Below are 13266 nucleotides of genomic sequence, written 5' to 3' on the forward strand. Positions count from 1 at the left end.
ATGTTTTATGACCAATTGACACTACAAGAATAAATATCTATAGAGACGAAACCTATAGGGACGACAAAAATCGTCGCTATAGATGACCCTGTAGGGACGACATATTGTTGCTATAGGGTTGACCAAACATTTTTGACTTTTACTATTAATGCGGGAATGAAAAAATGTTGGTGGGATTTCAAAAACCTATAGGGACGATATCTTGTCCCAAAAAGAAATTAAATTAAATATATATAACTTGTTTTAATTTGTTTAATTAGAAATTAGGGGCGACGTCGTTTTGCTTGAGGGTATAGGGACGACAAGTTGTCCCTATAGGGTTTTATGCTCTCTGAAATTGAAAGAAGTATTCCTTTCTCATTAATTGATCGTTGCTACTCTTTTGTCTTGTGACAACCGTCAATTTCTGGTCAATTCAAAGTCAAATAAAGTCAACGAGTCAAACCGGTAAACTCAGTTAGTGCTTGTGTGATAGGACTTACTCTATGTGTACTAATTTACAACTAGCTATCTTAATATAAAGTACTGCTTGGAGTTTTCAATGTTCAGAAAATCTAAAATTCTAAAAGGAGTAAGTGATGTAATAACTCAATAAGACACATTTAAGTACCCTACGGGGGCGTATAACACTCCCAACAAGGCTTAACGAAGCTTACGATCTTTGCACTACGAAGAAAAACACTAATAAAGGCCCCCGACAAAATCTCTCTAAGTCTCTCCCACTCTATCTCTCTCTATCCCAAATCTCTCTTTCAACTTTTTATAATCACTTGGGGCATCCCGACCCTTAATTTATTCAAAAAACAACTCGAAACGGGAAGATAAATGGAGAAACAGCCTTAAAGAACCGAAACCCTATTGAAAACCGAACCCTCTTAAAGGACCGAAACTCCTTTAGGAACCGAAACCTCTCAAAGGACCAAAACCTTTTAAAGAACCGAAACCCTCTAAGGAACTGAACCTCTCTTAGGAACCGAAACCTATTAGGACCGGACCCTCCTTATAGGACCGAACTCACTTTCGGTCCGGAACAAGTCCTCTCGGTCCATTTCGGTCCATTTCGGCCCATTTCGCTCCAACTCCCTTTCGGTTCCCTCTTGACCAAGTTCGCTTGCAAGGCTTGAAGACCGAACCTACCTTCAGTTCTCACCCTATAGGACCGAACCTTCGGTTCTGGTCTCGCAGTTTCGCCCCTTGATCCGGTTTTCGAGTAGTTTCGTGTTTTAAGCTCGTTTTTCATGATATTAACATGGGATTTTCACCCAAATTCGTATTTTGACATATAAGACCCCATATTATCATATTTTAATCACATTTTGGGGAGAGGATCTTAAACTAAGAACAATATCTTTTGGGTAAGGAATTGGGTTGGAGTGTTGACTTTATCTAAAGTATGACACAAGCTACCCCCCCCCCCCTCATACCCACATAGGACAACCCCCAGTCACTATTCATCCCTACCTAGTCAACTATTTGTCCTCTCAGTCCTCCTCTCCAGCTGGATGAACTGATTAAAAGCTGGAAACCCCCAACTCCCCTTCCACTTTACTCACTCTCTGACCAAAAAGCAAACACTTTTCTCTCATTTCCCTCTCTAAGAACTCGAGACTCCAAGGCTGCCTTTGAGCTTCTCACCCTCATTCAGTAAGTATTCTCATCCTACATTGAACATTCTTCACTCCTTCACTCAGATTATGAATCTCTCATAACAAATGTCGCCATAATTGTTCTTAGATCTTCAACTCTCCAAGCTTCTACCAAGTGTTCTTGAATTGGAAACCCTTTCTCTTTAGCATTCATCTAAGGAAATCACTCAAGGTGAGTTCACATCCCTACATTTTCATGTTTTCTTCAAGTTTTAGGGGGGAATACAAGTTAATACACCAAAAGCTTAACTAAATTCAAACAACAGCTTTCATTAGAAAAGTTTAGTCCTATTCACGGACTGTTTTCACCATCTTAGACTTAATTTCTTTCAAAACTGTTTAATATGCAAGTAGTTCAGGTTTATACCTTTCTAATGACTACTTGCACATCTCCATACGGTTTTTCTACAATTTATGGTGATTTTTACAAAACTGCCTATCATTTCAGAAACGAATTCGGACCAGTCTGTGAATATGAAAAATTTCACACAAGTTAGAGACTTCTAAAAATCATAATAAAAATTATGAATAAACTAGACACATTTACTAAACTCTCAGAGTTTACAAATTTAGTTTTCGACTTCGTATGATTTTTCTATGATCATTTTAAAACAGTGTAGAAAGGTTAAAAACTAGTTAACAGTTTACAACTTACATAACATTTTGTAACTGTTGAGCAAAGTGTTTATCCTTGATGACTCTATCTTTTACAAGTGTTTTCTGTTGAGTTACATAACATAAATTTACTCACTGAATTGTAAGGGTTTTTTATCATTACAAACATACTAGATGAAACATAAGAAGTATAGTTTATGGGTTGTACTTTTCAAACATACTACATAAGAAGGGGATTTATTTCCACCACACAAAAAGGTTTTATATTCAAACCACACTTAAACTCGTTAACATAAGTTGTGAGACAATTCTTCAATTGTACTCTTAGAGTACGGGTTAAAAATTCTTGTAAGTTATAACCAGAATCTCTTGTAGGGAGAGCGTGATAATTGTATATAGATCTATATTGGGATGGACACCCCACACCTTGCTGCTAGCTACAGCGGGACCTGCAGGTCTACGGGTGACAAAAGTCATAGGATCTTGACGTCTGAAAAACGTTGTAGCAAGTTCATTCTAGTTATAGTATGGTTATAACGACTCACATAGGAAGTTAACAACATTTCAAGTTTACAGGAAAATTCTACTTTAAAAAGGGGTTTTATCTATCTAAAACTGCATACACTCGGTCTTGGGATTTAAGACTACACGACTTTTTATAAGGAAAATATTGGATTTTTCTTGGGTACACATTATAATTATAAATACGTTATAAGTACAAAATACGCACATACACTTGGTCTTGGGATTTAAGACTACACGACTTTTTACAAGGAAAATATTGGATTTTTCTTGGGTACACATTACAATTACAAATACGTTATAAGTACAAAATACGCACATACACTCGGTCTTGGGATTTAAGACTACACGACTTTTCATAAGGAAAACATTGGATTTTTCTTGAAGTATACGTTACATTTACAAATAAAGGTTTTCAAACTCTACATCAAAAGCTTATGAACTCACCAACTTAATTGTTGACACTCTTTCAAAACTACTTGTATTCTCAGGAAACCAGTGAAACAGGTAACCAACATCATTTTGAGGATGGGACGCAAGACGTCAATTTATACATTTTTGTCATCATAATGTAATTGACTTTGGAACATGTAAACTCATACTATGGTGTAACTTTTTCAATTATATTTATGATGGTTGTATTTACTATGAGCACTATTATACTTGTTGTTGTGATACTATACATGAAGTCATTCCCACCCCCGGACGTTTCCGACATCCTTGGTTTGGGGGTGTGACATGTCTCTCGCTCTCTCAGGCGGCGATTTGCTTCTTGTCGGCCACCACAACGACAACCAGGTAGCCGTCGGCCTCCACTATGTCCACCATCTTTGCTACCACGTTGGTCTGACGATTCCTTCTCCCGATCGCAGCGGCCCCTTCAACTTTCTCTCTCTTTCGATCATTGGTTATCTTCTTGCCGACTACCTCAGAGAAGAATAATTTCACCATTGGCCTCTACTCCTTCGCTTTCGTCGACCTCCTGGTTCCTTCTACTGCTTCCATCGACCTCATTCCCATTTTCTTCTACAGGTTTTTCTCCTGATTTTCTAATGTATAATTGTGTGATTTTGTTAATATTTTGTTTGAATATGTTTGAAACTTTATGGAACTGTATGAATCTGTTTAGGGTTATGTTTAAGGTTACTGATTTGTGATGTAAACACTTGGTATGGCTTTGTGTTGATATATATATTTTTTATAACTTGAAATGTATTGAAATGATGCTTGATCATATGTATTATCTTTCGATTTGTAGGTGCTGCTCATGGAACCCGTAAATTTATAGACTTCACATTGGAAAAGCTTTCAGCTTACTGAGAGGTATATTTTTCATCAAACATTCTTAATTTATAATATTAATCTACTTATTTTTCTGTTATATGTTGTGTATATCTCTAAATGAGGTTACATTAATTGACCAAGGTTGGATTGCTTGGGGAGAAGCTATCGATTTACATAGAGGTCAAGTCATGTATCACTGATAAAATGCTAGTTTATGAGGCATGGTATTTACATGAAACTATAGAAGTATCATTACAATACAATATACATACAATTTGTAGCTAAAAGACCAAAAGAACATCAATACTAATTTGTAGTTTAAAAAACATTATATTTAAACTTCCAAAATCAAATGCCCAAAATGATTATGGAACGAAGGACTACTGTATAATCTTTTTCACGTATTGATTGCACAACATGGAGGATGGAAGAGAATGATTATTGTATGTTCAATTTGTCTCTGTTAATAGTAGCAAGCAATGTATTTGAACAGGTAATGGTATTATTATTATTATTATTATTTGGTGTTCTTGCACTGAATTTAGTATTTCAGGTGGCCAATTTGTGATTGTTTGATTGCTTTCCATTCTTCTGGGTATCCGCTTGAAAAAGCTGAAGCTTATGCTGCATTAAGGAAGTATGTCTCATCTTATTTAAATCATTTTAAGATACCCTTTTTCTCTTCTCAGTATGCAAATCTATTTTGAATTGAGTTTCAGATTAGCAAATAAATACTTTACACTCTCTTTTTTATACCTTTCCTTGTTAATGAACTTGAACAACAACATCTTCTTCATGACAGGAGGAAAGTATATGAGGTATGAAAGAAAAATCCATCATCTTATGTGCATTTGTTACTATCACACAAATTCGTGCTTACTGATGGAGTTTATTTTTTTGTTTTCCAAATTGTTTTGAAATTGAAAGTGTCTTGAATCATATGGAATTCGTGTTCCTCGTTATGCACTTGTAAACAGAGAAAAACCATATCAAGATTTAGATTATTTTATTGAGGAAGAAGATTTTGTTGAGGTTCATCGACAGAGATTTGGGAAGCCTTTTGTAGAGAAGCCCATACATGGTATAACTTATAAGTTACTTTTTGTAATATTTATTTTTTCAGATTAAATATTTTCTTTTTCTTTAACTTAGGTGACGATCATCGTATAATGATTTATTACCCCAGTTCAACAGGAGGTGGCATGAAAGAATTGTTCTGAAAGGTAAGCTTTTCAACTTTGACCTTTCTGTGGAATTCAGAGCTTCAGAAACTTATATGCAACTACAATATGTTTAATACTAAAAATGTAAAATAGTAACTTAAATTTTATATTTCTTACTCGTTGGAAATAGATCAAGTGAGTTTCATCCAGAGGTTAGAAGAGTGAGGCGTGATCGGTGACTGTTTGATTATATATTTTATAGCTAACAATTGTGATTTGTGACATTGGGTTTATGTTTGACAGGTACAAGTACCCCGGTCTTTCCTTAAACCAACAGGAAATCTACTGGTTTTGTTCGAGGAAGAATATGAAAACCCAACTTTTCATTAGATATTGTTTCGGTTATCAACTCTAGTTTGTTTTGTATGAACATCTAAAAGTTTTAAATTACGTTGTTTGTTTTTAGTAAACCGACCGTGTTATATATTTTAAATCTTTGGATTGTAGATATTTGAAATGTTTTATATTTAAACAAATCACGGGGGCATGGCAAAATTTTGTAAAATCTGTGCAGAACCTATAGGGACGACTTATTGTCTCTATTGGGATATATATGGTGACAAGAAGTCGTCGCAATAGATTTACCTACGGCGACAACAAGTCGTCTCTATAGGGTGGGCTATGGCGACGAAGGCTATAACGACGATAATAGGATCTAAAGCGACAGATTTATGGCGACGAGGCCTATGGCGACGACATGTCGTCTCCAGTGTCTATAGCGATGACTTTGCACCCTATAGCGACCACTTTTGTCGTCCCTATAGGTCTTTAATCTTGTAGTGTGATTCACATATCGTCTTTAACTAACATGTTACAGTTTTTTTTTTTTTTTGGATTATGTCCACGAGTTAAAAATGCTTTAAATGTTATATGAGTAATGCAAATTTGGTCCATATGGTTTGCAAAAAGTTATGAATAGATTCAAAATCTTTTCAACTTGTATGGTTGGTTCAAAATCAAAATTTTATGAGATTTGAAGTAATTGTTATACACTTTATTATTATTATTATTATTATTATATTTTTTTAACGTTTTTTTATATTTATATTATGACTATATTTTTACAATCGTGGGCCTCCTCCCATCATTATCTTCCTTGTTTGCCTTTCTCGTCCAATGTCAAAGCTTTTAAAGATCACCAACATCAGAAGCTTCAAAAGATCCATCACCAAAAACAAGATCAAAGGTTTAATACACACACTATCAAAATCAAAATCAAATGAAGCTTTGATTCTTTATTTTAGTTCAATATCCATACACACATTTAGTCCGATCAAAAATCTTTGGTCCCTTGACTTCTTTGGATGGGTGAGAGTTTCCCTATTTCTTCTTCTTTTTCAATTTCAAAAAATTAATTGGGTTTTAACCCTTCTTATAGACTATCTTCTTCCTTCCATGTATCTGGTCCACCACCCCCACCCTCCTTCATTCGATGATTCACAACCTTTATGCATCCACCAACAACAACCTCTAAACCCTTTACATCTATTATATTGTTCTAGTCTCGTCAAAGATAACTGGAGAAACGGGCCCACAACTAGAAGGGATCCATCTTGGATAGATGTGGCATGTTCCAAAAGATTGAAAGAACTCACATATGTTACAATATAGACAATATGTGGCATGTTCCAAAAGATTGAAAGAACTCACATATGTTACAATATAGACAATATGTGGCATGTTCCAAAAGATTGAAAGAACTCACATATGTTACAATATAGACAATAAGACTCGTGTCGATTTGCAAGTCGAAAAGATTTTAGATCTAACCCATAATTTTTTTTGCAAACCACAATGAGCAAATTTACATTTTACTCTTATCTAATTCACTCTTATCTAATTCGTACATAAATGATACTTTTGTAGTCCAATAATCTATAAAAAAAAATATCAAATATCACATTACATAAGATTAAAAAAAACATCTTCGTGGGTAATTTTTAAATCGAAAGTGAGACATATAAATATCTTACCAATCAAATATAATCCTCATGGGAATTGTTATGGCAAATAAAATATCCATTGAAAAACTAAAATTGGAAAAGACTTCTTGTCTTTATTATTATGAAATAAAAATAATACAAATAGCAGTTGAAAAGCTAAAGTGACATTTGAATAATAAATACCAAATAATCATGAAGTATATTACAAGTCATCATATTCCAAACCCGAACATAAAAATCTGATTCCCATGAATCCTGGGAACCCATTCCATAAATCCCCTGTCGTCTCTCATATATTTCTGATTCCCCCCCTTTTTTCCCCTCATCTTTACACAGATTTCGCGGCAATTTCTTCTTGATTCTTACACGAAAACACAAAATTTCTTCATCAAAATCGAGTCTTTAAGTTGAAGATTTATTGGGTTTTTTCCTATTCGATTATTAAACCAAGTATGCTAAACATCTTGCCAGATTGGTTGAAGACCCTCTATGTCGTTTTTGCCTTCTGTTCTGCTTTGTTCTTCGGTGCTCTCAAAAGTTCGTAGCTTCTTCTTTCTTCTCGTTTGAGTTTTTTTCTTCTTCAAATTGACTCATTCAAAATTGTTGTGTTGATCTTTGTTGCTGTTTGATTGTTTTGTGATTTTTGTTTTTTTTCGATATTATTTGCTGATTTTATGTATGAATGATCGATGTTTTCAGGTGTATTGGTGGGCCCAATTGCTGCTTTGATTCTAATTACAGGAAATGTTGGAGTGATTTTAGCTCTCTTTCCTACTCATGTTGCCTGGACTGTTTATACTCTTCTCAAGTATTTTTCTTGTTTCCATTTTTTTTATTTTTTTATTTTGTGTGATTAATTTCATTTCATGTCAAATATCAATGTCAAAAAAATATATATATATAAAAAGGAAGAATATTTTTGGACAAAAATGGCAACGATATGATCCTTTTGTGGTATTTTATAAAGAACTTTTTTTTTTGTTTTCTCATTAAGTTTTTGAAATAAAAATTAGTCAATTTGACATTTAAAGGTTTCAATATAGACTGTTTCTAGATGAATTTAAAGTTTGGTTGACTGTAGACCTAAAACGTGTTGTTTAACTAGCCTTTGGTAGAATGCATTTGTGTGTATAATCGATATTGTTTTTTTTTTTTATATCAAATAAGAATAAAGATGAAGGACAAAATATCCATTTTAAATTTTTTTATTGAATATGTGAGAAGGTGTTATAGCACAAGGACAAAAACTATAATTTACTTTTGTATTTAATATGGCAGGACAAATAGATTTGATGCACCATTGAAAGTAGCATTCTTGTTTGGTTTGCCGGTTCTATTTGGGCTTTGGTTGGGCCTAAGCATTGGAGGAAGTGTTCTTGTTGGCCTTGGTTATGGCTTCTTTGCTCCATGGATTTCATCTTTTGAAGCCTTTAGACATGAAGATGAATCCAACAAGTTCCTACACTCCATTGTGGTAAAAATCTTTATTCCATTAATCTTTTCTATATTTACACTTGATGCATATCCATACATATATACATATATACACATGCACATATAGACATCCATCCATTCATCCATCAATCCATATTTATATTTGCATGCATGAGTACATGCTTGATGCATACCTACCTACCTACATATACACAATCACACTTAATACATGTATCCTTGCATGCATACATTCATCCATCAATTGGTACATACATACATATATCTCACATACATGTATGCCTACCTTCCTATACACACATACATGCATCCATGCATGCATGTATATTTATATATATTTATGGTCATAATGTTTGAATTGAACGGCATCAGGATGGAACATGGGGAACGATTAAGGGAAGTTGCACAGTCGTTCGAGATTTTGCTGACCTCTGTTATCATTCTTATCCTCTCTACTTGAAGGAGCTTCGTGAATCCCCCTCAGATAGTGAGCTTCGAACTCTAAGGTGTTTTTCTAAACAAAACTCATGAATCTTTGCTATAGCTAGGAAAAATCGACCAAATTCACTAACCCAACAAGCAGTTTGGATTGAGATTTTCATTTTGTTAAATTAAACAGGTAAACCTTACAACTTTTTAATTAAATAGGTTAGGTTAGAGTTGAAATTTTTTACTAGATTCAATCTGTTTAAATATATACATGTATTTTATTTTATATATTATTATAATTTTTTTAACTAAAAAGGTACAAAACAACACTTCAATGTCTTAGAAATGTACAATATTATTTGGGCAATTAAGTCGTGGCTGTGTTACTTTCTAAATTTGCCCGATTATTTAAGTTTGTAACTTATTTTAATTAATTCTAAACTTTTTTTTTTTTTTTCTAATTTACGTAAACATTGAAATTTAAAATAGGTCAATCAAGGTCAACATGCTTATAGGGTAACCACTAACCTGTTTAATTAAACATATGGATTTGGCTTGAAATTTTCACTCATTTGGATAAAAAGTTCGACCCTACCCTAGCTAACAAACCTATTGGCACCTCTAATCCTTACCAACTTTTTTGATACTTAGACTTTGAAGATCAAACTAGTTCCTTTCCTATTCAAAATTAACGACTTCCCAATTAAAATTTGTTACATTTCCTACCAATAGTAGTTTTTTACTATGAATCTTCACTATTACATACGAGGTTTTGAAGGGGAATATTAGTTCATTTGGCCTCATATTGTATTTTTTTCAGGTTCATTCATGTGCCAGCGTGCATAATTGTTGGATTATTGGGAATTGTCATTGATGTTCCTCTTTACACTGCGATTGCAGTGGTGAAGAGTCCGTACATGTTGTTTAAAGGGTGGCAAAGATTCATTCATGATTTAATTAGTCGTGAAGGGCCGTTTCTTGAAACCGCATGCATACCAATTGCTGGTTTGACTATTCTTGTGTGGCCGATTGTTGTTATTGGGAGCGTTATATTGGCTATCGTTTCAAGTATTTTTATAGGCTTGTATGGCTCGGCTGTCGTATATCAGGTTTCTACTCAAAACCTTGTTTGACTACAATCACTTGTTTCATTTTAAGACTACATTTGTGATGTTGAAAATGACATGATATGACATGACATGGCGCAGTGTCTTGTACTCTGATTTGCTATGCATGACAAGACAAGAATCTTGCCCTGTACTTGCATTGTATTGATTGACATGCATTGGAGTGGGGACTTGACTATGTCAATCTGACAAAAATTGCAAGTTTTGTCCAAGTTGAGATAGGGACTCACTATCGATCTCTATCATATGCAAAAGAGGTGAATGTCCTATTCATCATAATCATGTAAAAGATAGCTCTAGAGAGCTAGTCTAGTCTTGATTAAATGTATGATTGGAAATCTGAAGTCAAACAAACTACCTTTTAATTTCGAAATCAATGAGAGTTAATTCATTTTCAGATATAAAACCATCAAATATGTTAAAGCATGCGAAATTAACTGCAAATAGAAAGAAAACGAATTTAATGGATCAAACTTCAAAGGATTCATAAAAATATTGAAATCGCGAACGATTAAAGTTTGATTGCAAATGTCAAAGTACGCTTCTAATATTCATATAAGAAAAGCTAAATGCAAAAAATAGTAATGTATTTTCATTAATTTATGTATAACATTATATTTTAACTCATTTTATAGAATTATACGTTTAGTTTCTTTTCTTATTATGATGTTGCATCTAAAAAACCGACCAAATTATTTATTATTGCACTGTGTACTTTTTTTTTTCTAATTAGGATATTTTGAAATTCTACCCAATGTATAGCAATGAAAATTGCTTTATATATCTACGACATTGCTATAGTTGGGTAGATGTTTCGAAACTGAATGATGTAATAAGAAGAAACAAAAGTACAATATATAATAAACAAATTAATAAAAGTTGCTAATAGTTAAACATTGGGATTAAAATGTAGGAAAGGTCATTCAAAAGGGGTGTTGCTTATGTGATTGCCATGGTTGCGGAGTTTGATGAGTACACAAACGACTGGTTGTACCTTCGAGAGGGTTCGGTTTTCCCAAAGTAAGATATCATATGCGATACATCCTTTCTATTCTTATTATCAAAATATATTGAATATTTAACAATTGTTGCATATTTTCAGACCAAAATACCGAAAGAAAAGAGTTCTTCCTCATTCAACCGAGGTTTCAATTTCAGTTGGTGGTAGTCGGTCATCTGATGGAAAACAAAACGGTGGCCCAATGCATGCCCCACCTATAATGACGATGCCTACATTATCATCCTCGCGATCAGTTAGGGAGGCCATTCGTGAAGTAAAAATGGTCCAGGTAAACTTCTACTTTTTTTAGAAACTTTCATATATTTGGTTTCATATTTATACTTTTCATGAATAGAGGCCCATGAGAAATTGGTTTTGTATGCAACAATTTTTTTCCGCACCAATTTATGTTTATAGAGTTGTACAATACAAACATTTTAAAACACAAATTGTTGTGTACGAATCAACTATTGGTTTCTAGAAAGAAAAAAACGTTAGCGTTTGGTTTTTGTTTTTCTTCCTTTTTTTTCCAATTTGTTTTTTGAATGTTTGGAAAAAGTTTGAAAAATGCAACTAATTATAGGCCAATAACCAAAAAAAATATACTATTATTTTAGGCAACCCATTTGATGATTTGATCTGCATTATGTTTGTACAGGTTTGGGAAAACTTGATGCGAGTTTGTGAAATGAGTGGAAAGGAACTACTCGATGCAAATGTAATATCCGCCAATGAACTTTACGATTGGTTAAACCCTAAAAAAGGAAACCCATGTCCCATAATCGGCACTGGTTTACCTTGTTACGCCTTCTTCCAAAATCTTCTCCGATCAATCAGACACGGTTCCGAAGGTCTTGTCCTTCTCGATGGCCTCGAAATCACCCATTTAAATCGACCCCAAGATCGAGTACTCGACTGGTTTTTTCACCCAATTATGGTCCTCAAAGAACAAATCAGAGTACTCCAATTGACCGAAGGTGAAATTAGGTATCTAGAAAAGATAATTCTCTTTGGAACTGATCCTAAACGTATGGAATCATGGGATAACGGCAGTTTTGAACCGGAAGATGCTGTTAGGGTGGCTCAAATTCAAGGCATCAGTAGAAGGTAGAAACCCTAGATTATTTCTTGATTTTTTTCTCGTTTTTGATGGGTTCTGTTGATGGATTTATGAACCCTTTTGGCAGGTTGATAGGGTTAACACGTGGGACATCGAAGCTACCGACTTATAGAAGAAAGTATCGAAATGTGATCAAGAACTTGATTGTATATTGTTTAGCTCGTGATGGGTCGACGAGATCGATGTCTATGAGATCGGTAGCAAGTGTGTAGAGAAAAAAGATGCAAGTTTTGATGTGAATGCAAGTGTTTGTTCATATTGTTTTGTTCTTTCTTTTTAACTTTTGTTAATGATGTTGGTTCTTTTGGTTGTACAAAAGTTGTGTAGATTTTGGAGTGATTTACCAAGAAAGAATTTGTTTAAAAAGAGGGGTGTACTTGTGGTTTTGCTTATATTATTATTCATTTATCAACGAAAACACAATTGAAAACTTAAATGATACGGAATTTTTGATACATCATTTTTTTAACATAACTTGCAACACATACAAAAGAACAAAAGATTGGTTGTGGGGTATCCATAGGTTTGAGCATTTGGAACTTGCGAGCATTTGGACCTACAGACGGGACCTGCCTACAGACGGGACCTGACCATGGACATGCTAAGCCTCACTAGGTCCGGTTCAAGGTCCATCAATTCTGCAAAACAGGTTTGGTCTGGTTTAAATGTTCATTTTTACCTTCAAGAATCGGGAACCGGACCTAGACTTAGACCTGTTAAGTCTCAAGAGGTCCGGTCCAAGGTCCATCAATTTATGTAAAGCTTGTCCGGTCCAAGAGTCGGTCTGGTACAGTCTGGTCTAAATGTTCAATCCTAAGTACATGCGCAATGCTACCAGGGGCGTAGCTACACCATGTGAAGGTGGGTGCTAGGACCTACCTTTTTTCTTTTTTAATACAACAATT

At 34.2% G+C, this 13266-nt stretch overlaps 1 protein-coding gene across 1 annotated transcript; it reads left to right on the forward strand.

Annotated features, from left to right (window-relative positions):
* Nucleotides 1-7437: 7437 nt before the first annotated feature.
* LOC145109209 (putative membrane protein At3g27390) lies at nucleotides 7438-12753 on the forward strand. The gene is made up of 9 exons (XM_079046330.1): nucleotides 7438-7770; nucleotides 7933-8041; nucleotides 8512-8707; nucleotides 9058-9191; nucleotides 9935-10223; nucleotides 11155-11261; nucleotides 11344-11530; nucleotides 11900-12348; nucleotides 12429-12753. The coding sequence occupies exons 1-9, from the start codon at nucleotides 7686-7688 to the stop codon at nucleotides 12571-12573; spliced, it is 1701 nt and encodes a 566-aa protein (XP_078902456.1). The 5' UTR covers nucleotides 7438-7685; the 3' UTR covers nucleotides 12574-12753.
* The last annotated feature ends 513 nt before the right edge of the window (nucleotides 12754-13266 follow it).

The sequence above is a fragment of the Lactuca virosa genome, chromosome 4 (assembly GCF_052849685.1).
Source record: "Lactuca virosa cultivar CGN04683 chromosome 4, Lactuca_virosa_CGN04683_v6, whole genome shotgun sequence".
NCBI classification, from domain to species: Eukaryota; Viridiplantae; Streptophyta; class Magnoliopsida; order Asterales; family Asteraceae; genus Lactuca; species Lactuca virosa.

Excerpts from the sequence above, each read along its gene's own strand:
- LOC145109209 (XM_079046330.1), top strand. The coding sequence starts at position 7,686 with ATGCTAAACATCTTGCCAGATTGGTTGAAGACCCTCTATGTCGTTTTT. Across the intron at positions 7,771-7,932 it reads GTTCTTCGGTGCTCTCAAAA|GTGTATTGGTGGGCCCAATT; the intron begins GTTCGTAGCTTC and ends CGATGTTTTCAG. Across the intron at positions 11,531-11,899 it reads GTGAAGTAAAAATGGTCCAG|GTTTGGGAAAACTTGATGCG; the intron begins GTAAACTTCTAC and ends ATGTTTGTACAG.